Source organism: Eutrigla gurnardus (assembly GCF_963514095.1).
Source record: "Eutrigla gurnardus genome assembly, chromosome: 19".
Classification (NCBI taxonomy): domain Eukaryota; kingdom Metazoa; phylum Chordata; class Actinopteri; order Perciformes; family Triglidae; genus Eutrigla; species Eutrigla gurnardus.
The window spans coordinates 1463738-1488715 of record NC_139930.1 but is presented as its reverse complement, the minus strand read 5'-3'; the positions used below and the strand labels follow the sequence as shown (position 1 = coordinate 1488715).

Below are 24978 nucleotides of genomic sequence, written 5' to 3'. Positions count from 1 at the left end.
CCCCAGTGTCAGCCTTACAAGTAGAAATGAACGAAATGCCATTAGAAATGAGAAGAAACCAGATTTCACTTACATACTGGGCAAACTTAAAGGGCCATAAGGACAGTCACCCCACTCAGGACGTTTTTAAAAAATGCCAAGAAAAGGAAAAGAGACAGCTGAAGAGCTTTGGTTGGACGGTAGGAGATGCGGTAAAAGAAATAGGGATAGGGGAACTAGAGATAAGCCCCACTGTACTTTTTTCCACTGGTCCACCTTGGCTAATAGGGGAGATAGAGGTAGATATGCATATGTTAGAGAAGAAGAAAGGAAAAAGTATAAATAGGGATCAGGTAGATAGATATATAGAGGAACAATACTCATCATTTACTAAAATATACACAGACGCTTCAAAGACAATTAGTAACAAAGTAGGAGTAGCATTCATCATACCAGAGTTAAATATTATGTCAAGTAAAAGAATAAATGACAATTTATCAGTATATACGGGAGAAATGATAGCTATTCTGTTAGCTCTTGAGTGGGTAGAAAGAAATAGACCAAACAAAGTAATAATTGGATCAGATTCAAGCAGTGCATTAATCAGTCTCAAAAATATGAAATCAGAATCAAGACAAGATATTCTGGTAGAAATAGCTCAAAGTGTATTTAGAATTACCAAAGTAGGAGTAAAAGTGAAGTTCACTTGGATACCAGCCCATATAGGTGTAGATGGAAATGAAATGGCAGACAAATATGCAAAAAACGCAACAAAAAAAGTAGAAGTTAATATGATAGTTAAATATAGTAAGGCAGAGGTTAAAAGCATAATCAAATTAGAAATGAAGAAGAAGTGGCAGGAGTGTTGGAACAAGGAAAACAAAGGTAGAATGTACTACAGTATCCAAAGGGAAGTAGGAAAGATGAGAGAAAATTGTCGAAATAAAAAAGAAGAAGATATAATATCAAGAATGAGATTTGGGCACACTGGACTTAATAATACAATGAAATTAATAGGGAAACATGAAACTGGCTGAACACTGTAATCATACAGAAACTATTGAACATGTAATTATAGATTGTCCTAAGTACCAGTATCAAAGAAGGTTTCTAAAAGACAGACTGAGTAGGGAGCAAATTAAATTTAGTATTAAAGAGGTGTTACGACTGAACTCAGGGCATGTAGGATATAAAGCAATATTTAAGTATTTAGAAAAGACAGGACTCATTAAAAGAATATAAGTACTAAGGTATTATTAGTATGGTATATGTTTGATAACATAGTTAGTTAGGATTTTTTTTTTTTTTTTTTTTTTTTTGGTTTGATTTATTTGTTTTTAAATATATTCTCATGGAATATTTGTTTGGTTTATTTTTGTTTTTTTTGTTTTTCTCATCCAACGATAATCGTCCAAAACCATTCTGATCCACACTCCAGTTCAGAAGGTGGCGGAAATGCACAAAAAGTTGTTTGCCAACCGCCATTAAAAAAGAAGAAGAAGAAGAAGAAGAAGATCGCTGGACGCTCAGGTCTACTATTTTTCTTGTGGGACCTGAATGCAGCATTGATGACGTAGCAGAAGGAAGATAAACATGGCGTCCGGACAGCAATGGGTGTTGGTGGAAATGGTGCAAGCGTTTTATGAGGCAAGTTTCTCCTTTCTGTAAATCTGTCGGTAGAATCTGACGCCGGCGAATACAGTCTTCGTGTGTTTAGCTACACGTTGATGTTCTTAATTTTGTCGGAGGCTGTTTGTCGTAAACTTCTCAAGAGTCAGGAAGTATCCATGGCGGAAGACGTTGTAATAAGACACAGCCAATCGGCTGTTGCGTGTTAGCTGCGAACCACCAGTCAACGCGAAGAAGCGAAGGAACGAGGAAGTTGGCTGCTCCTTGAAAATCCACAGCTTCGCCTGTAGCCGACGACAAAGCCAAGCATATGTTATTAAAACTGATAACGTTTAACCCAAAGAGGAATTCAAGCTCAGTGTGTAATGTTACTATTTAACACTGATGTGTGACCTGAAATTGAAACTTTAATGTCTAGTGAACGACGCGTCACTTATGCGATTGTACAGAAATACATTAAGGACGTTCTTCTTAAAATCTCTTAGTTTGTATTTAAGAAAATATCGGTTTGTTTTTGATAGTAACACTTGTGTTATAACATGTCTAATTCTTATTGGGGGGGGGGGGGGGGTATTGACCATAAGGTATTAAGACTGCGGTATAGAAACACATGCGTCAGCCTCGTACACATCCATGGAATTTAGTCCTTTACCTTATTACTTAAGAACTCAGAAACATTATTACCTGAAATTCCTTTTGCCTATTTCCATGGATGTTCAAACAGTGTGTGAGTTGTATATTGTACAGTGGTTGGTTTCTAATATATTTGTTTAGTCAAACGTCTGTTTATCAAGATGGAGACAAGACATTTAATGTTTGACGCATAGTAAATAAGTAAAATATGAGCAGAAGCAGGCGGCAACCTCTGGTTCTGAAAAGTGAACCCACGCTGAAGTGCCTTAAACTTGCATTCTCTTTACTGGCCATCAGGGGGCGACTGCAAATAGAAATTTGATTGCAAGATGAGCCTACTTCTCACTTGATTTATTAACTCAGTCAACGTTGTAAACATGAGTTTATGGTCTCAATCTCTCTATTACTCTAGTTTAAACTTTCCTTTAATACAAGATGCTGTTGAATTAGTATGGTCCTATTTAGAGTCAAATAGACCATAAAGCAGGGATGCTTTAGGGCGGGGCTACCTTGTGATGGACAGGTCGCCCAGCCCTGCTACCGTCAATACAATTAGCTACTAAGATTACTTTAACACTTAACTTTTTTCAAGCAAACCTTGAATTATGGAAGTTAACTTTGTTAAGAGCTTCCAAAATTCCAAAATGGTGACAGCCAAAATCCAAGATGGCGCCCGTCAAAATACCAAATTCCAGGCTTCAAAACCAGAGTCCACAAACCAATGGGTGACACCCTGATGACTACGTCCACTTCTGATGTCCAGTCTTTGAGTAGAATGGACATTCACATTCAAATCAACATAGAAGGGTGGTCAGAGCGCCGGCCATTTTTACACTGAACACAAATATTACACATTTGTTTTCACATTTTTCAGGAGTTGAAAGTGAGTTTTGAATATTTCAGTGGTCACACAAACTGAACATTTTCTATTCTATGGGTCATTCCGTGTCATTTCATCAAATGCCTCCCACCTGACCATCTTAGAATGTCCTGAAAAAATTTGAGTACAAAGACACACTTGTTAATAGGACAAATCCAAAATATTAGGTCTCTACTGTCAACAGTTTTCTCATGAAACATCATTGAATGAAGGGTAGTTTAGACGGTTTTTGGCATCATACTCTGAAAAGCCATTTTTAAACGGCATTATCTGGAAAACTATCTCACCTGTGGCCTTCAAAATTTCTACAGTGTATATCTGTTACTAATAGCCTCCAGACATGGAATATCGGGGGTGTAGCTCAATGATAACCTAGTATGGTAGGTACTTAAAATGTGGCTTGTTGAAATAAAGTAGTACATTTGAAGAGTGGCTGAGCTCCCATTTTTACAGATAAAAGACTTCTATCACTTCTGCCTCTATCTCTGGGGTTAGCTTAAACATTCTACAAAATATGGTCTCTCTTAGATTATTAGTTTCACAGATATTAAGGCTCAAAAATGGAAGTAAACACATCTTTGCCCAACTTAAGAGTCATATTCCAAAAAACTGACAACACGTATCTGGTCCAAACTTACTTTATTTGAAAGATCATATTCTTGTTAAAATCATATTAAAAAATCAGGAGGGTGTTTTGTCTCATCTTGTCGCAGTGATTTTTTAAAGATCCTGATATTGGTGGGGTTTTTGTGGCTGGTTTTGGTACTGCATGTCATAATAGCCTACCAGTAAACATCACAGGAGGGCAATTCAAATGTGTTTTTTACCATTTACCAAAGACTTACATGTGCCTAAATGCTACTGATAAATCTAGCCTTACGAAAACATTCAAATGTAGCACAGTTGTAGTTTCAGAGGCAATAAGTCCTTGAATGTGAGTTAAACATGGTGAAAGCAGCTTTTAATGTCTTAAACCATGAACAAAAATAGCATAATATTGAAGACTGTACATTTTGTCATACTTTAAGTATATAAATACCACAACCAAATCAAATAATAATCTTAATTTGAGCATAAAGATTTTACATTACAGTAGAAAAGTCTCCAAAGTTTGATATTGAATAACAGTTTGTCTCTATGCTCACTATGAGGGATCACACATTTTTCATCTTTTAGATCCAATTCCTTTGTCACATTCATTAATTTGGCAGTCAGTTTAGAAATTGTCTAATGTACATCTCTGCTCTGTTGTGCTCATCTTTTTTAATGGCATACATGCGCCCAGTTTCTGTAGAGGGAACGTCAAATCTTGCAATTCTATGCTGCAGTGGAACATTGCACATCTTCTCTTCTTGGCCAGTAGAAACTCTTGGTAGGGTCATGTGGGTGCATGAACTGAACCAATACATCTTCATCTTGATCTGAAACATCTCTGATACTTCCTCTCCACCATTTCTGATCATAACTCACATATTGTCTCATAGTGAGCATAGAGACAAACTGTTATTCAATATCAAACTTTGGAGACTTTTGTACTGTAATGTAAAATCTTATGCTCAAATTAAGATTATTATTTGATTTAGTTGTGTAATTTATATACTTAAAGTATGACAAAATGTACAGTCTTCAATATTATGCTATATTTGTTCATAAGACATTAAAGCTGCTTTCAGCATGTTCAACTCACATTCAAGGACTTATTGCCTCTACAACTGTGCTACATTTTAAGGTTTTCGTGAGGCTAAATTTATCAGTAGCATTTAGTCACATGTAAGCCTTTGGTAAATGGTAAAAAACACATTTGAATTGCCCTGCTGTGATGTTTACTTGTAGGATAATAAGACATGCAGTACCAAAAACGGCCACAAAAACCCCACCAATATCAGGATTTTAAAAAATCACTGCGACAAAATGAGGCAAAACACCCTCCCGATTTTTAAATATAATTTTAACAAGAATATGATCTTTCAAAAAAAGTAAGTTTGGACCTGATACGTGTTGTCAGTTTTTTGGAATATGACTCTGAAGTTGGGCAAAGATGTGTTTACTTCCATTTTTGAGCCTTAATATCTGTGAAACTAATAATCTAAGAGAAACCATATTTTGTAGAATGTTTCAGCTAACCCCAGAGATAGAGGCAGAAGTGATAGAAGTCTTTTATCTGCAAAAATGGGAGCTCAGCCACTCTTCAAATGTACTACTTTATTTCAAAAAGCCTAATTTTAAGTACCTACCATACTAGGTTATCATTGAGCTACATCCCTGATATTAAATGTCTGGAGGCTATTAGTAACAGATATACTCTGTAAAAATTTTGAAGGCCACAGGTGAGATAGTTTTCCAGATATTGCTGTTTAAAAATGGCTTTTCAGAGCATGATGCCAAAAACCGTCTAAACTACCCTTCATTCAATGATGTTTCATGAGAAAACTATTGACAGTAGAGACCTAATATTTTGGATTTGTCCTAGTAACAAGTGTGTCTTTGTACTTGAATTTTTTCAGGACATTCTGAGATGGTCAGGTGGGAAGATTTTCAGAAATTTGATGAAATGACACGGAATGACCCCTATGTGAACAAATGAGGGCAAATAAAATGGCCGGTGGCGAAGCCAATCTGCATCTTTGTAGTTTGGTGAACTTTGACCGGTGAAGTCGCAGCCCCAACCAATAGACAAGACTTGTGGTTCACCCCACTTTATTCAGTATGAATACCTTTACTCACCTGCATTTGAGCATGTTACACAATCGGACAGGACGAAACATGACATCACCCTTCTGTCCCTGTTGACCTCAGGCTCCAGCGTATCACCTGATTCTGGAGGGGATCCTCATACTGTGGATCATCAGACTTCTGTTCTCTAAGACCTACAAACTTCACGAGACTTATAAACTGACGGAGAAGGTAAAGTCAGCCGCATAGTGCAAACACAAACTAAACCTGCTGTTTTCGTATGTGTCACCAAACAGCTGCCATGTTGTTGCAGGAAAAGGAGGACCTCATTGAGGAGTGGCAGCCAGAGCCTCTCGTCCCTCCTGCTGTCAAATACCACCCCTCCCTCAATTATGATGTTGTGACAGGGTAAGAACGGTTGTCAATATTCTCAGAGTATGCTCCTTTATTTATCTGAATGCTTCTGAATGCTGAGTGAGCATATTGACTATTTGAGTGCAATATCAAGCCTCACATTAGCCACATTAGCCTCACAACATTCAAAATGTCTTCGTATATATTAGAGACATATACAATGTTGCACAGATGATGTGTTTTTGTTAGCCGACAGGAAGATGTTCTGGCTCACTTGAAAAAAAGCCTATGGGATTGGTTCTCTTGTTTTAATGCAGAATACTATCTCTGTCCCGTCAGAAAAGCCCAGAAAGTCTTGTTTTGTTGTAGATTTGTTGTGGGATCGTATAGTTTTGTGTGAAAGCGCTCAGTGAGCTACATCTTTCATCTCACACAATGTGCGTCACCAACACAGCCATGAGTTGGCTTGCTGTTCCATCACAAATGTCACACTGTCATACCTGATGTGTTTTATTCAGCGACTCTTTTTATCGGCCGGGAAGCAAAAAAGTGAGCAAGACCTGCTGTGTATCCCAAGTCTCTTAAAGGGATAGTTCGGAATTTTTGACATAAGACCTATTTTCCAACTCAGCCGGTGTGTTCGAGACGTCTGGAGACGTTTTCAAGACATTTCATTCAGTTATTCTAGTTGCTGAGTTCGCTTGTGCTATGGCTAGCGCAAGTCAATGGTTCTAGTTAGCCAGGCATTAAAAACAGTCTTGCCCACTCCACAGTGCACCCGAGGCAAATCAATTAAAACACTAGACTGTCGATGTACATATCTGTGTTGATAGAATAATATTTGAAACAAAACTATCCTCGCATCGCATGAATCATCCATTTTTTGAGGGACTAGTTTCTCAGCAGCAGCGGAATTTTACTTTGCTCCGTCGGACTCAAAACTCTAAGACGCGCTGCTCGGAATCCAGCCGGTAAATACACACCTGAACAACTATTTATCATTTGAATACCACGCCTTTGTTTTTAGCAGCCCTCCTATTCTTTGTGTGACTGTTTACAGACCACCCCAGCACCCTACTGCTTTTATCAGCGACTTCTCAGAGTTTTTAACCATCATTCACGCTAAGTATGATAGGATTTTAATAACTGGTGATTTTAATCTACACATTGATAAGACCTCAGACCTAGCATCTAGAGAATTTTTAAACCTCCTTCACTGCTTGGATTTTAAACAGCATGTCTGCCAGCCAACCCACGACAGGGGGCGCACCCTGGACCTGGTCATAACCTATGGCCTGTCTGTGGGTGCGCCCTCTGTCGTGGATCTGGCCGTGTCAGACCATTTTTGTGTGTTTTTTAATATCACCAGTTTTAACCAGCTGGAGGACCCTGTGAGAACAGTGAGGAAACGCCATCTTACTTCTGAAGTGGCAGCAAATTTTATCCAGATTTTAAAGAACACTCCTGCACAAATTCTACCAGCACCATGTGATTTTATCATTGACAATTTTATTCACAAACTAAGGTCAACACTTGACTCAGTGGCTCCTCTTTTAATTAAAACTATAAAAACAAGACCAATGCCACCATGGAGAAATGAAGAAATCAAAAAACTGAAAAGAACGTGCAGGAGTGCTGAGAGGAGATGGAGAAAATCAAAGCTGACAGTACACTACGACATATTTCGTCAACACCTCAAAACATACAATAAAACCATCAAACTGGCAAGAATTTCACATTTCAAAAATCTAATATCCGAAAATAAAAATAACCCCAAATTTTTATTCTCCACAATTGAGTTTTTAACCAACGGTGACCGGAACAGGTCACCAATAACACCAACAGACTCCGTTTGTGAGGCGTTTGCTGACCACTTCAGAAGTAAAATCGATAACATTAGATCCAGTCTTTTATCTCACCAAATCTCAACCTCCGACATCCCTGGATCAATGCTTCCACCTGAGGAGACTCTGGACTCTTTTGCCCTGGTTGACGCAAGGACACTTGGTCGAGTCTTCTCCCAAGTGAAGCCCACAACCTGCCTTTTAGACCCAATTCCCACACGCTTTTTTAAAACGTTTTATGACGTTTTTGAGGAACAGCTTTTATATATGGTGAACTGCTCTCTTCAGACGGGTGTCTTCCCCACATCCTTTAAAACGGCGGTGGTGAAGCCCCTTCTGAAGAAGAGTGGCATAGACCCCACCATTTTTAATAATTACCGTCCAGTATCCAACTTACCATTTTTAAGCAAAATTTTAGAAAAACTGTTTTTTACACAGATAAATAACTTTTTATATTTAAACAATACATTGGAGAAATATCAGTCTGGTTTTAGGACAAACCACAGCACAGAGACAGCCCTTTTAAAGATTTTAAATGACATCAGGTTCAATTTAGATAATCATAAACTCACAGTCTTGGTTCTGCTAGATCTAACCGCCGCCTTTGATACAGTGGACCATCACATTTTAATAAACCGTTTGAGGAACCTGGTTGGTCTCTCTGGTGCAGTTTTAAATTGGTTCTCCTCTTACCTCACTGACCGAAGCTTCTTCGTAAGTCTGGATACCTGTTCCTCCAAAACACACAACCTTAAAGTGTAAGTTTGGCGGAAATTGAAAATAAAGCTATTTTCTGAATGAAAATACATCAACTAAGCCGTGGAGGAAGTAATTTTCGCTCATCACGCAGTTCAGAGCTAGCACGGGTGGAAGCTAGAGTCCAAAATCTCAAACAGTGGGTTAGCATGGGGCCAACAGCCACACGCTTTCAAAATCGCATTTTTAAACCACTAACATTGCTCAAAACAGCGCCAAACCTCGTCAGCAGCTTGCTCTGGGTGTCTACACATAAAACGAAGCACCAACAACTCAGTTCATGAACCCGAAGTTTATAACAGAAGACAGTTAAGAACACTCACCAATTCTACCCCTGCCAGCTCCTCGCGAAGGATAGTCCGTAAGTGTCGATTACCGAACGCAATGCAAAAGTGAAAGTGAAACTGAAGGTTTCGCCCAGAATAAAACGAGTATACTTTTAAATTAGTGGCAGTTTGGCCAAATATAAGTTAATAACGGTGGGTAAAAACGTCGGGATAGTTTGTATACACTTCCAATCAGTTCAAGACAGCAGCCTTATCTGAAGCACATACATGTCACGCGAGATCTCACACGGGAACACGAGAGCTGCGTTCGGTAATCGACACTTACGGACTATCCTTCGCGAGGAGCTGGCAGGGGTAGAATTGGTGAGTGTTCTTAACTGTCTTCTGTTATAAACTTCGGGTTCATGAACTGAGTTGTTGGTGCTTCGTTTTATGTGTAGACACCCAGAGCAAGCTGCTGACGAGGTTTGGCGCTGTTTTGAGCAATGTTAGTGGTTTAAAAATGCGATTTTGAAAGCGTGTGGCTGTTGGCCCCATGCTAACCCACTGTTTGCGATTTTGGACTCTAGCTCTCACCCATGCTAGCTCTGAACTGCGTGATGAGCGAAAATTACTTCCTCCACGGCTTAGTTGATGTATTTTCATTCAGAAAATAGCTTTATTTTCAATTTCCGCCAAACTTACACTTTAAGTGCGGGGTTCCCCAGGGGTCAATTTTAGGCCCAACCCTTTTTAATCTCTACATGCTTCCCCTGGGTGATGTCATCAGGAGGCACGGCATCAGCTTCCACAGCTATGCTGACGATACACAACTGTACATCGCTGTGTCTCCTGATGACACAGGGCCTTTAGATGCCCTTTTTAATTCCATTTTAGATATCCAGTCATGGATGGCAGCAAACTTTCTACAACTCAACCAGGACAAAACAGAGGTTTTAGTCATAGGTCCTGAAGGCCAGAGAGAGAAACTTTTACCAAAATTAAATTATTTTAAATCATCGAAATCTCTGAGAAACCTGGGTGTGATTTTAGACTCTGAGCTCAGTTTTATTCCACACATTAAAAATGTAACAAAGGTAGGTTTCTACCACCTGAAGAATATAGCCAGAGTCCGCCCGTTTCTCTCACAGGCCAGTACAGAGGTGCTGATGCATGCTTTTATTTCCAGTCGTCTAGACTATTGTAATGCCCTGCTCTCTGGTCTTCCTAAAAAGAGCATCCATACTCTCCAACTGCTGCAAAACTCAGCCGCACGCGTGCTGACGAGGACCAGAGGGCGGGAGCACATTACACCAGTTTTAAAGTCGCTGCATTGGCTCCCTGTCCGCTTCAGGATCGATTTTAAGATTCTTTTACTTGTTTTTAAATGTCTTAATGGTCTTGGGCCCTCTTATTTATCTGACCTATTCCTATTATATCAACCCTCACGGACCCTGAGGTCCTCTGGCACCGGCCTTTTAACCTTTCCACAAGTCAGATTGAAAACACACGGGGAGGCGGCTTTTAGTTATTATGGTCCCCGACTGTGGAACAGCCTGCCGCAGAACCTCAGGGCCGCAGAGAATGTTGATGTTTTTAAAAAAACGCTCAAGACTCATCTTTTTAGTCTGGCTTTTAATTAACTTTCTATTATTTTAAGTCTGCTATTTTATTCCCCAACTTTTAATCCATTATTTTAAGTTTGCTTATTTTAGTAGTTTATACTGATTTTATTCTATCCTATTTAGCTTTTTGTCTAGTTTTTGCTATTTATTTTTATTACTGCTATCTTGTTCTATTTTACATTATTTTATCTCTTTTACCGTCGACTGACGGGAACCAGAGTCCCTCATGGTGTGGATGGCCTTTCACTCACCGATGTCTCAGTGCCGAGCCATGTCTCTACAGTTTTAGCCAATGCAGTGCGTGGGGGTGTGTGTGTGTGTGTGTGGTGACCATACCCGAGTTGCGTGCATGTTAGTGTGAGTGTGCGAGTGTGTTCCGGGTGGGGGGTCGGGTCTTTCTTTCTGATGTTGTTGTTTTTATTGTTGTTGTTGTTTTGTTTTTATTTTCTAATTTTGTATTTTCTGTACGGCACTTTGTGTTGCATTTCCCTGCATGAAAGGTGCCATATAAATAAATAAAATTGAATTGAAAATAGAACATTGACTTGCGCTAGCCATAGCACAAGCGAACTCGGCAACTAGAAGAACTGAAAGAAATGTCTTGAAAACGTCTCCAGACGTCTCGAACACACCGGCTGAGTTGGAAAATAGGTCTTATGTCCAAAATTCCGAACTATCCCTTTAAATTGCGTCAACATTTATGGAACGCAAGGAAACTCAAGTGTCAAATTTCCCTTGAAGTACGCATGCTAACTTCATGAACAGCTTGCCACTTTGCTACTAGTGTTCTATATGGTCACATCCTACATGGGCTGCAAAAATTCCAAGATGGCAACAGCCACAATGCTAAGCAAGGTTTCCAAACCGTAGTCCACAGACCAGCGGGTGATGTCACGATGACTGCGTCCACTGCTAATATACAGTCACGATCCAGATCAGCCCAATAGCAACATTCAACTGCATTAACAGGGTTTCAGCCACTAGAGGGCAGATACTATGTACATTTATGACCCGATAACTAGAATTCAAATACTTTGGCCTGAAATGCCAAGATTTGGACCTGAATCAGGTAACAACACTATAAATACGTAGACACATTGGTTCCTGTCCAAATGCCCTTGACTGAAACACTAAAGCCCAAGCTGCTCCCGGGCACTCACCAGCACACTGCTCATAATGTTGAGGATGGCTAAATGCAGAGGTCAGCTTTCATGTCCGTATCTATATTTATATGACAACCGGAATCAAGTATTTTGTTCTAGCCACCTCACAACAATCCCTGTGTCATTTAACAAATACATGCTGACATATTTGTAAATATAATGGATTAACCAACTTGATCAGTCAGGCAAGGCATGAATGAAATGTTATCTTTAGTCTATACACTGTCCCAGTTTGTTCCAGGAAGCTAAACACACCTCTCTTACAGACCTCCCAGCCACAACATCATAATCAATGGGAAAGAGTGCATAAACTTTGCTTCCTTTAACTTCCTGGGTCTCCTGGACAATGAGCGGGTTAAGGTCAGTCATTGTTATTTCTTCATTACTACCATTACTGCCAGTGAGCATGGTTGGAGCTGAAACTAAATTCTTTTTTGTTTGTTGTCATTACAGCAAAAAGCGTTGGCATCACTGAAGAAATATGGTGTGGGCACTTGTGGTCCAAGAGGCTTCTATGGAACCTTTGGTGATTGAAAACTTTTTATCTTCTATTGAAGAGTAACTTAACCACAAATTATCAACTTGCCACCACCTAAATGTGACATCCACTCCAAAATGGTCTTTACTTCACTGGGTTTCAGATCAGCCTAATAGCCAAATTCAATTGCAGTAGCCAGGTTTCAACCAGTAGAGGGCAGTTTCTTTTTATATTAATAACACAATATGTAGAATTAAAATACTTTGCACTTAATTGTCACTATTTGGACATGAATCACTCAACAACACCACTAAATACATAGATACATTGGTTTTCAGATTTGGGGCCCTAGTTTCGTGGCGCAGCGCAGGGCGGCGCAGGGTGGCGTAGCCGGCGCAATGCAAGTTTCGACCCGCGCAGCCTTGCGCACCGTCAGTTTGGCAGTTTGGTGGATCGCCTGCGCCAAGATGGGTGTGGCGGTGCAGCAGGGGGAGGCGTCACAGATTCAGCTTGGCGTAGCGGAAGTTTCGTGGCAAAAAGCCTCGCCGAGACTGCGCTGAAAGCTCGCCAGCTCCAACCTGGTCTACTTTCGGCGCAAGGCGTAAATAAAGTCCATTCATTCAATGCGAATCACAGCTGGCGGAGTGGAAGTTTGGCTGACGGTGCGCAGTGCGCACACGTCACTGAGACCTCACAGGCAGGTTTCCACAGTTCCAGGCACATTTAAATGCAATAAATAATCACAACAAACACTATTTAATGCAACTAATTTAATCAACACGTGAATTTATGTCTATATAGATTGTCCCGTCACATCTGACGTCAGATCAAAGGCGGATGGCACGCGTAACAGAAACTCAGCCTCTCGGACCAAAACATCTCCCTCTCTCTCTCTCCTGTTTTTTATAATATGGGCATTGTTATTATTATGATACGCGCGCACAGCGCGTGATGAGCGTGGTGGGAGCGGCGGCGCTGCTTCTGTCATCGGGTTGTCAAGTGACGGAACTTGCACTGAACCTCCCCTAACGCATTAAAGGAGAGGAGAGGAGCTCATTTGATTGGTGAAGATCTGAATCGGCTGTATTAATCCCAGTCCACGCCTCGTCTCCTCCTCGTCTCCCACTCACGCCTTCTTCTCCTCCCTCTTTCCCACTTGCGCCGGTGGGCGAGACGGGAGGTGCGCCTGCGCGAGCTTGCGCGAGCCTGCGCGGTGCACGAAACTTGCAAAGTCCAGGCGGACACACCCCGTCGGCGCTGCGCAGGTGCGCTGAAAGCTGACTGCGCCTGGTCTACGAAACTAGGGCCCTTGGTCTTAATTACTTAGTTTTCACTGTATCTTCTGAAACCTGAGTATGTCCTGTCCTGCAAATTAAAAGTGAACTCTGGTGTAACATCTTCACTTTCAACTACTTCCCCAGATGTTCACCTGGAGCTGGAGAGTCGTCTGGCCAAATTCATGAAAACGGAAGAGGCCATCATCTATTCATACGGCTTTGCAACCATTGCCAGTGCAATCCCTGCCTACGCCAAGAGAGGGGACATCGTCTTTGTGTGAGTGCTATCTCCTGTGTGTGTGTGTGTGTGTGTGTGTGTGTGTGTGTGTGTGTGTGTGTGTGTGTGTGTGTGTGTGTGTGTGTGTGTGTGTGTGTGTGTGTGTGTGTGTGTGTGTGTGTGTGTGTGCGTGTGTGTGTGTGTGTTGGGGGGGGGGGGGGGGATTGCCTGTTGTACAAACGTCATCACGTCGTAATACGACACACACATGGCTTGATGTTGTTTTCAAGGAGCGCCGTCTTGAAGTCATCACAATAGAGGAGAACATGATGAAACTTTACTGATAGTCCGTCTGCACATATTTCTAGTAAACACTCGGCCTGCATCAGAGAATGTGAGTGCAAGCGATCTCAGATGAGTCTGAGGCCTCAAGCCCGACCCAGAATCCATCTGTCCTGGCGTGAGAGCGTGTGAAGCCAATCAAGTGCGTGTGTCTCACGGCCAATGTGTGAGAGTTGGCAGCCCGACTGTCTTGGTTAGCTTAGTATTTTTACTAACACTTGGCCACTGGCTGCACCTGAAACTCCTCACCAACATGATATGTCGTCACCACAACACTGTGTGACATGTATTAGTATGTCCCACACCTTAGTATGAAACCAGTATTGGTAAAATGCACACTATTAATGGGACTGTTTGAATGGGATTTCATTTTGTGCAGTGTTGTTGAGGATGAGAAGTTAAGCTCATCTGCAGTTGAGCGCATTGACCACATCCCACATAGATTGAGCCAGTTAAGTGGTGGTTTTACTGAGGCAAGGTTTTACAGTCATGCCTATCAGTGGAGTAGTGAAGCATTGAGAGACAGAATCAATGAATCAGAATCAGGGGGGGCTTTAGCTCAGGAGGTAGAGCGGGTTGGCTGGCAACCACAAGATTGCCAGTTCGATCCCCGGCTCCTCCTAGCTGAGTGCCTGTTGTCTCTGAGCGACGCCTCGCCCTAATTGCTCCTGGCGAGCTGGCTGTCGCCCTGCAGCCGTCAGCGCTTGTGTGTGTGCATTTTCTGTAACAAATGCAACTTCTGTGGTCGTCAAGTGACCACTGAAAACAGTGAATTGTCGGTTCCTATTCCCACGGCTGTGCTCTTGGCTGTGTGTTCAGGGATGAAGCAGCCTGCTTCTCCATCCAGAAGGGTCTTCAAGCGTCCCGCAGCTTCATCAAGTACTTCAAACACAATGACATGGAGGATCTGGAGAGGCTACTGAAGGAGCAGGAGCTGGAGGACCACAAGGTACAGGGTTTGATTTGGACTTGGTCTCACAGTGTACCTTCTGCTTTCATGCGGCCCAGAGAGTCTGAAATCCAAATAGTGCTTTTATTATCCAGTTTTTGAAGGAATGTGATGTGTCTTAATGTCTTTCTTGTAAAAGTCTCACATACAAACATACTTTGTTTCTGTTGCAGAATCCTCGTAAAGCTCGAGTGACGCGGAAGTTCATCGTAGTGGAGGGTCTGTACATCAACACTTCCGACATCTGTCCTCTTCCTGCACTGGTAAATAGAAATGGTTCTAATTATCCGCAACAATAAACCGAATCTCCTAAATTCATGAAGTGGCCTGTTATTCCAGAGTGCTAACAGGGGGAGGATGATTCAGTAATTAGGGCACATCCATTAAATGTCAGCAGGTTCCAGGCTTTCCTCCATAAAGACTCCAACAAGGTTTTATCAATCATGGTTGAAATTACCACTCTCGCTACATGTTGGAACAGCCTTTTGTCTGAGTTCATGACATCATCCAGAGGTACTCGGTGGATTTCACCAAAGCTCTATTCACTCTATCTAGCAAGACCCACGTGGGCTGGTTTACTACAGCTGGAGGAACCAAAATAAACTAAAATACAAAAATATAATAACAATACTTTTTAATAACCAAATGAAAAGGATGCTGAAATAACTCCATAATGATGGTGATCAGTAAAAAGTCTGAAGTCATGCTTTGTTAGGTCTGTCTGAAGACCACAAGCTAACTACTTTTTAAATGCTGGTTTTCTGAATGGAGTCTGGTTGATGGTGCTAGGCTATGCTAACATCGTAGCTGCTCCATCAACACTCCAAATAAGGTCATCTAGACATAAATACAGCAGAGACCTTGTTGTTTGGACCAGAGACAGTCTCTGGTTTCTCCACATAGTCTGGTCTGGTCTCTGGGCTAATGTGAGCTACTATCTAGACCTCTGGGGGACCACAGACAGTCTCTGGTTTCTCCACCTAGTCTGGTCTGGTCTCTGGACTAATGTGAGCTACTATCTAGGGCCCGGTTTCCCGAAGCCTTCTTAAAGCCTTCCTAACGCTACGTCATTCGTAACCCCTACTTAGAGTTCCTACTTAACATTTCGCATGTTTCCCGAAACGTTCTTTGCTACGAATCTCCTTCGTACGTCATACGTTGGTAAGAGTGGTCTGGAGCACTCTTAGAGCCTTCTTAGCTCTACCGTAGTGATGTTTCAGCTCCTGACGCTAGTCGCCGCCACTGTACGGTAATGCTGAAATCCCCGCTGCGCATGGAACTGCGCATTGCCAGTGTTGTGTTTCACCAATGGTTTTAAAGGAAAAGTTCGGAATTTTGGACATAGGACCTCATTTCCAACTTACCCGAGGTGATATAGGTCGGTGGAGACCGTTTTCAGCACAATTGGTCCAGTCCTTATAGTTGCACAAGTCACTGTTGCTAAACTGGTGTTGAGCTAGCGCACGTCAACGGTAACATCCAGCCTGTCACTAAAAACAGCTTTAACTGCTCCGCAGAACACCCGAGACAAATGTATTATGACGTTGGACTATCGATGTACATGTCAGTGTTGGTAGAATAATTTTAGAAATTAAACCAACCTTGCATTTTCAATGATAAAACATTTTGAGGGACTAGTTTCTCAGCAGCAGCGGAATTTTACTTTGCGTGTTAGTAGTAGTGCGTAAAAACGAAACCTAAGCGCCCTACAGTCGTGACAGCTAGTACTCGTAGCAGCGTTATAAAAATGGTGCTTCAGTGTGCGTTCAGAAATTGCAACAATAAAAGTTACAGATGGGCACCACAGAGTTTCCACCGATTTCCATTACAAGAACCAGAAAGGAACCAACTATGGCTACTGGCAGCTGGCTATAATAATATCAATCCACCGCTGACGTAGCCTTAGCAACAACAGGGAACAAAGTATAAGCTATTCCAATGCCATGCAAGGTTGGTTTAATTTTTTTAATTATTCTACCAACACTGACATGTACATCGATAGTCCGACGTCATAATACATTTGTCTCGGGTGTTCTGCGGAGCAGTTAAAGCTGTTTTTAGTGACAGGCTGGATGTTACCGTTGACGTGCGCTAGCTCAACACCAGTTTAGCAACAGTGACTTGTGCAACTATAAGGACTGTACCAATTGTGCTGAAAACGGTCTCCACCGACCTATATCACCTCGGGTAAGTTGGAAATGAGGTCCTATGTCCAAAATTCCGAACTTTTCCTTTAAGTCATTCATGAAGAAAATAAAAATAAAATTTGCATGCATTTCATCACAAGGCTAAGCTTTACCTCAACCTCAGAAGTAGCCTAGGTATATTACAGTGTCATTTAATTAGCCCATTCAGCCTAGTCAATGTCAAGGCATGTCATAAATGGACGCCGGTGATGGCTGTGAACGGTGGAAAACTATGGCAGCGATACAACGTATCCTCATGCTGAACCAAAGACGTCGCCGTCCTCGGAGCCGTTTAGTTGGAATACATAATTTCATAAGGATCAACTTCATTCCCATGGATATATTGACCGACGCTGCTATATTGCATAAGTTTCGACTAGAACGGCAACAAATACGCATGTAATTAGGGATGTAATTGGCTCGATCTCCTCCGCTGTTTCTATATTTATTATATCTTTTTTTAAATCAGTATAGGCTATGGTAGTATGTTCGACCATGGTTAAATAAATGTTTAGGCCTAGAAGGATTTCTAGCAGTGTTTTATTCGCAAACACTGCAATAGCCTACATTTTATAATATAGTGCTGTCATGCACCTGCACATGAAATGGAAAATCGAACTCTGAGCAATCGATTTCAGCACCTTCTTTCTGGACAGCGCCGTGTACGTACGACGTAAGGAGTGTTTCTTAAGAAGACTCCTAAGAGACCGTTCTGGAACCACGACTATAGAGGTAAACAACTTTGGTAAGTCATAACGTAGGAGTCTTCGTAGCGCGCTAAGAGTGGACGTTATCGGGAAACCGGGCCTAGACCTCTGGGGGACCACAAACGTGGTTTCTCCACATAGTTCAGGTCCCAGAGAGTCGATATCTGAACTGCTGCTGTCATGTTTCTGTTGTCATGGGAATGTGCTGTTGTAACCTCCAGGTGAAGCTGAAGTACAAGTACAAGGTGCGGATCTTTCTGGAGGAGAGCATGTCTTTTGGTGTGTTGGGAGAACACGGCCGAGGAGTCACGGAGCACTTTGGGGTCAATGTGAGTCCCTTTGTGTGCTGTAGCTCTCAGACTTTCCCTGCTGATCAAATGTATTGTTTCGCATCATTATTTATTGTAAGAATTGTATTGCTATAGATACAATATTTAATTTTAACATATGTACAATGAAAAAAGGACAGGACTAATTTGATGTTGGAACAACTGGTCGGTCTCCAGGGTTCAATGGTAATTTGTTCCCATTGTAGATTTGAACTAGGAAAATAATAATAATAATATAGTAATGCTGTACTCCCGACCAAATGTACTGATAAAATAAGAATCAGCATCTTGTCTGAATTAGTCCGAGCTGTAATTCATCAAAGACATAATCCACCAAGCAGCACGTGTTGGAGTCTTATTGTTTCTCAGTCATGTGACATTGACATCATTGAGCTTTCTACATTTCCTGTGGTGTCTTCTTTTTACAAGTAAAGTCAAATGAAATGCTATTCTGGTTGTAAATATGAAGTTAAGCTTCATCAGCTGGACTTGACATTACTTCATGGTAATATTTCCACCGTATACAGATTGATGACATCGACCTGATCAGTGCCAACATGGAGAACGCGGTGGCCTCCATCGGAGGTTTCTGCTGCGGACGCTCCTTCGTCATCGACCACCAGGTAACAGACCTTCTTGATTGTTGAAGTTGAATAACTTTCTGTCCTGAAAAAGCTCCGGGTTCAGACGGACCCGTTCCAAACTAACGGTGACAAGTTTGAACGCTGCAGCTCATTTCAGATCAGTTTTCTCTTTTTGTTATCGCACGCAAAATCAATGATGTAGTTGATAACCATAAAATGTAATGTAAAAATATAATATAATTCAAAGTAAAAAAACAATAATGTGCTGCAAAAGAAAATGCAGTGGTATAGAGCAACACAGGGGGTAGCTTTACTTCTCGCTCAGTGTTGCGGAGGCTTGAGCACAGAGGCAGCTTGTTCCAGTGTGTGTGAGGAGAACAGAGTAGCTCTCTCATATGATGGACTTTCACTAAATGTTTTCGTCAGGTTGCATTTGTGGCCACGTGCATTGTGAGCATTAACTCTTGTGAATGAAACACGCTCTTGAACGTAGCGAGTGACGGAGCTTCTGCACACATCTCTCTGGATCGGGAAGTTAAACTGCATCAGAGATGCATGTCTTCATCACAAACGGGGACGACAAGATAACGTTCATGTCACAATAAACATATTAAAATAAAATCCCCAAAGAGGCCGCAAGAAGCAACAATCTCAAATCTTACAGACTGCCACTTTAAAGATTTGGATCTGAACCAATCAACAACACTAGTGAATACATTGGATTTAGGCTGAACAGTTTTTAATGTTAAACTATTTAGTTTTCTACTCTAATGATGTCCATTGTGCTTCAGTAAAACGTTAAATGAGTCTTTCTCTTGTGTGTTTTAGCGTCTCTCAGGCCAGGGCTACTGTTTCTCTGCTTCCCTGCCTCCCATGCTGGCTGCTGCTGCCATCGAGGCCCTCAATATCATGGAGGAGGATCCAGGTCAGCCTTCGTCTTCAACTGCTTTCACCTCTCAGCGCTTCCATCTATTTTTGAAAAGCTCACTCATCCATCTATATTGGTTTTCTGTTTTACAGATATTTTCACTGTCCTGAGGGAAAAGTGCAAACATGTTTACAAGGCTTTACAGGGGTACGTTCACCTGCACTCAAAGTATGGACCCGTGTTTCTACAGCGCTTTCAACTCCTCACCTCAGCCTACATTTACCCATTCACACACATTCATACACTGATGGCAGAGGATCCACCAGGATCAACATACTGAGTTAGATTAGATCCACTCATCTAACTCAGTATCTTGCCCAAGGAAACATAGGCATGCAGACTGGAGGAATCACACTGAAATCAAACCAGCAGTCTCGCTCCACCTCTGAGCCAAGTAGAGGTTTGGCCAGTGACCGCCGGACTCCATTTAAAAAATAGTTCTAAATATGCTAGGATGCTTGTGAGCAAATGATGCAAAGAGAGGTTCATGTGGATTTAAGAATGATGATACATATTTGCAAAATCAGCTGATAACTATTTAAAGAAACTGTAAATGACAAACTGTTTACGTAATAAACAATTTAACATATAGTAGAGAAATGAGCTGTATTCATTAATAGAAACATAAATATTGAAACAACATGTTATCGTTGCAAATTCAAGGTATCGGAATCAGCATTAAAAATTAATTCAAACAATACCCACCTCTAATGGAAATCCTATTGAATGGTCTTCAAATTTGAAGTCTTGCTGAATAGATGCATGGTAGAGTCTCCTCTAACCGTTCCATTCTGTCATGACTTGTTTTCCTGTTTCCTAGCAGAACTCCGGGTCTGAAGCTGGTCGGAGAACAGTTTGCCCCAGCGTTTCACTTACAGCTGGAGAGAAGTTCTGGCTCCAGAGACTCTGACATGCAGCTGCTCCGCGCCATTGTCGACAACGTAAGTCCACTTTAGCCCTGAAAGCTTTAAACACCATCTTGTGCTTGGGTTTGATGTGCTGGAGCAGAGGGGAACTATTGAAACGGTCTCATTTTATTTAGACATTTTTGAGATGCTAATGGTGCCCGATGGAATAATTCAGAGTTTCAGCCAGTAGAGGACAGTCGCTGTGCATACTTATAACACATTATGTAGAATTCCAATACTTTGCATTTAAAGTCACGATTTGGACCTGAATCAGTCAACAACACTATAAATACATACATATATTTTGGTTTCAAAATGTTACATGACATAAACAGAGTTGTTATTGGCTCAGAGTGGTTTTCATATTGTTCCTATCAGTGTCTGGAAAGACGCGTGGCTCTGACCCTCGCTCGCTACCTGGAAAAAGAGGAGCGTTTCCTCCCTTCACCCAGGTAAGACTTTACTCTACACTATCTCATAATGTATCATCCTGCTCACGGGGGGGGGGGGGGGGGGGGGGGACACAGGGGACATGTTCAAAAGGCCGTTTTGGTCCCCTGCACTTTTTACCGTCCAAAAACAATGTTACGCTTTAGTAAACAGAGATCGTCAAGCACTAGGACCAAGCGGAAAAAGGCCGCTCAAGCTGAAGCCTGTTTCCCTTAGTCTAGACCGCCCACAAGCTCCTCGATTGGCTCTGCCGTTTCTTGTGTGATTGGCCGTCCCCGCTGTCACTCCATCTTGCTTGCACACCGACGTTCTGCTAGTCTGCGGTCAGGAGTCCTACAGGAGTCCGCTACTGTGCGTTGGGAGTTTGTTCTGCCTGGTTCACGTCTGCTAGAAGGATTGTAATATCAGAGATTTCATTTACATCGTTTGAATCGGTGTCCGTGTGCGTATGTATGTGTGCGCGCGTGTATGTATGTTTGGTAATTAGACGCAGCCAGGATGTCTAAAAAAAGAAAAGTGGACGTAAGAGACTTCTTTAGAAGTCAAAGTGTAAATTACTCAAAGAAATGCGTTACACCCATCCTGCAGCACCTTCACTGGCTGCCAATAAAGCAGCAGATCCTCCTTATCATTTACAAAGCTCTCAATAATCTGATCAATAAAATGTATTATTATTATCGTTGTTATTATTACTATTGGATTAGAATTGGGTGATAATGTTTTGCTACATGATTTACAACCAGTCAAACCAAAGAAGGGAACAGGAGACTTAAAAGTAGCAATAGAAAACTAGAAGAACTACTAGAAAACACAGTGAACTGAAAGTTAGAGTTTTATTAAAAATACTTGTGTCCCCCCCACCTCTGAAATCAAAATGTCATCCTTGATCCTGCTGAGGCTCCTCTAATACTTCCATATTGGTCTCAGTTTGTCACTGAAGACCACTAACTCTCACTCCCATCTTTTTGAGACTGCCAGGGCCTGATCTCAGTAATGTCACACAGCTGATTGGGGACTACTTTCTCAAGGATCTTAGAGAGAAAAGGAAAATTTGATATCGGTCTGTAGTTTGCTAAAACCCCTGGATCTAGAGTAGGCTTCTTAAGAAGAGGTTTAATTACAGCTACTTTAAATTATTGTGACACATAGCCTGTTAATAAAAACACATTGATCATATCTAGTAGCGACGCGCCAACTAAGGGTAGGACTTCTTTCAGTAGCCTGGTTGGTATCGGGTCTAGGAGACAGGTTGAAGGTTTAGAAGAAGAGATCATTGACGTTAGTTGGTTAAGGAAGATTGGAGAAAAGCAGTCTAAATATATATCAGGTCTTAAAGGAAAAGTTCGGAATTTTGGACATAGGACCTCATTTCCAACTTACCCGAGGTGATATAGGTCGGTGGAGACCGTTTTCAGCACAATTGGTCCAGTCCTTATAGTTGCACAAGTCACTGTTGCTAAACTGGTGTTGAGCTAGCGCACGTCAACGGTAACATCCAGCCTGTCACTAAAAACAGCTTTAACTGCTCCGCAGAACACCCGAGACAAATGTATTATGACGTCGGACTATCGATGTACATGTCAGTGTTGGTAGAATCATTTTAGAAATTAAACCAACCTTGCATTTTCAATGATAAAACATTTTGAGGGACTAGTTTCTCAGCAGCAGCGGAATTTTACTTTGCGTGTTAGTAGTAGTGCGTAAAAACGAAACCTAAGCGCCCTACAGTCGTGACAGCTAGTACTCGTAGCAGCGTTATAAAAATGGTGCTTCAGTGTGCGTTCAGAAATTGCAACAATAAAAGTTACAGATGGGCACCACAGAGTTTCCACCGATTTCCATTACAAGAACCAGAAAGGAACCAACTATGGCTACTGGCAGCTGGCTATAATAATATCAATCCACCGCTGACGTAGCCTTAGCAACAACAGGGAACAAAGTATAAGCTATTCCAATGCTATGCAAGGTTGGTTTAATTGTTTTAATTATTCTACCAACACTGACATGTACATCGATAGTCCGACGTCATAATACATTTGTCTCGGGTGTTCTGCGGAGCAGTTAAAGCTGTTTTTAGTGACAGGCTGGATGTTACCGTTGACGTGCGCTAGCTCAACACCAGTTTAGCAACAGTGACTTGTGCAACTATAAGGACTGTACCAATTGTGCTGAAAACGGTCTCCACCGACCTATATCACCTCGGGTAAGCTGGAAATGAGGTCCTATGTCCAAAATTCCGAACTTTTCCTTTAATGCTGTTTCTATTACTAAGATTCCTGAGTTTGAGGGTAACGTGGTTCCAATTGAAGGCAAGGTTTTGAAGGCGATTTTGTCTCTGATAGCTAAAATGTTGTCACTAAAGAAGTTGATGAAGTGATTACTCCTATCTGTTAGACAGTCGCAGTGAGCATGTCTTCTGTCAGCCTGGCTGCTAGCAGGGGGTGATACGCTTTTGTTCCGATACGATTTTATCACGATACTTGGGAGCCGATTCGATTTGTATTGCTATTCTACAAGTATTGGGATTTGATAGCTGATCGACTGCTGCGTTTTTTCCCTTCTTAAAAAAAGTTGAGACAATATATCATGAGTCACGTTTCCAAAAACAACGCACATCAAATGTCATCCAGTCAGTCAGCCTTGCATTGATTTCAGCCGTATGGAATAGTGGAACATAACGCAGTAAACCTGCTACATTTAGTGTCACACGGTTGTTTGGCTTGTTCTAGTTTTATCTCCATGGCGACAAGATGAGCACTCCTGTCCGTCGGTTTCCCACAATACGATACCTGTCCATGAAAGAGTTGCATCCAGCTATAGTTCTATTCGGCTCTCGGTTGGTGTAGTGTGAGTGCGCCCTTAAGCACGTTTTGACGATTATCTGGATTATTTCATCAATCGCAAATGTGTTGGGCAAGATAATGGTGGTATGACATTTTCATATTCCTAACAAATCAACCTCTATCCCGGTGTGTCCTCAGTATCAGAGTGGTGGTCACCGTGGAGCAGACGGAGGAGGACATCCAGAAGGCCGTGTCTTCTATCCAGGATGCAGCTGCAGCTGTTCTCACTGCTGGATGTAAGCAGCTCTGAGTGCAGCTCAGTGGAGCAGCATCACTTTGACTCCTCCACTCAGCGTCATCTCCTCTAGCCTCGCCCCATCTCTCTTAGTTCTCATGCTTCCCGTGACATCATCACACCACATGTACTCTATGTTGGATATTGTTCTGAATGTAAGAGAGAGATCATGGTTCCTGGTCACTAAGAAAACAAGCTATTAGAATTAGACTTCATCGATGGACCCAACGCCTTGCTTTTCATGTACTGAGGAGACGTTATTGTTTTATTTAATATGTTTGCAGGTGACTCGTGCATGAACTGTACATGAGGCTTATTAATCCATATGCCACTGGTTGAACCATAAATGGATGTTGACTTTTTAACCTGGATTATTTTGTGTTTGTTTGTTTGTTTTGTTTTTTTCTAATGTCAGAGCTTCATTCTGACCACTTCCCTTTAATGAAATGTTATTATATTTGATTGAATGTGTGTGTGTTTTTTATGGAATATGCATCCATGCGTTTTGAGCCAAGACTGTTTAACTACAACCATTTTATATTTTGAAACCAAAAACCAACTATTATTGAAACGTTTTAAACTCTAGTATTTCCACAACATAATGTACAAATAGACCAGATAATTTGTCATTTTGCACTTGGGTACTAAATGTGCTGCTAATGCAAGTCTGTTTTACACTGCAGCTGAAAGAACATATTGTCACATGCCATCATTTCTCCATGAATAAAATATCTTCTATTTTA

At 41.6% G+C, this 24978-nt stretch overlaps 1 protein-coding gene and 1 long non-coding RNA gene across 2 annotated transcripts in view; one reads left to right on the top strand and one right to left on the bottom strand.

The window, feature by feature from the left end:
• The window catches only part of LOC311029360, a 200993-nt gene extending 187401 nt beyond the window's left edge, over nt 1-13592 (bottom strand). The window contains exon 1 of the long non-coding RNA XR_014598870.1: nt 13563-13592. This is a non-coding gene — a long non-coding RNA (uncharacterized lncRNA). The remainder of the gene's footprint in view (nt 1-13562) is intronic.
• sptlc1 (serine palmitoyltransferase, long chain base subunit 1) lies at nt 1485-24978 on the top strand. The gene is made up of 15 exons (XM_084034443.1): nt 1485-1626; nt 5918-6025; nt 6108-6202; nt 12069-12162; nt 12256-12328; nt 13702-13834; nt 14936-15065; nt 15239-15328; nt 18180-18287; nt 18815-18910; nt 19700-19796; nt 19892-19946; nt 20623-20740; nt 21086-21159; nt 24139-24978. The coding sequence occupies exons 1-15, from the start codon at nt 1573-1575 to the stop codon at nt 24248-24250; spliced, it is 1437 nt and encodes a 478-aa protein (XP_083890569.1). The 5' UTR covers nt 1485-1572; the 3' UTR covers nt 24251-24978.

Excerpts from the sequence above, each read along its gene's own strand:
- sptlc1 (XM_084034443.1), top strand. The coding sequence starts at position 1,573 with ATGGCGTCCGGACAGCAATGGGTGTTGGTGGAAATGGTGCAAGCGTTT. Across the intron at positions 12,163-12,255 it reads TGGACAATGAGCGGGTTAAG|CAAAAAGCGTTGGCATCACT; the intron begins GTCAGTCATTGT and ends TTGTCATTACAG. Across the intron at positions 18,288-18,814 it reads CGGAGCACTTTGGGGTCAAT|ATTGATGACATCGACCTGAT; the intron begins GTGAGTCCCTTT and ends CACCGTATACAG.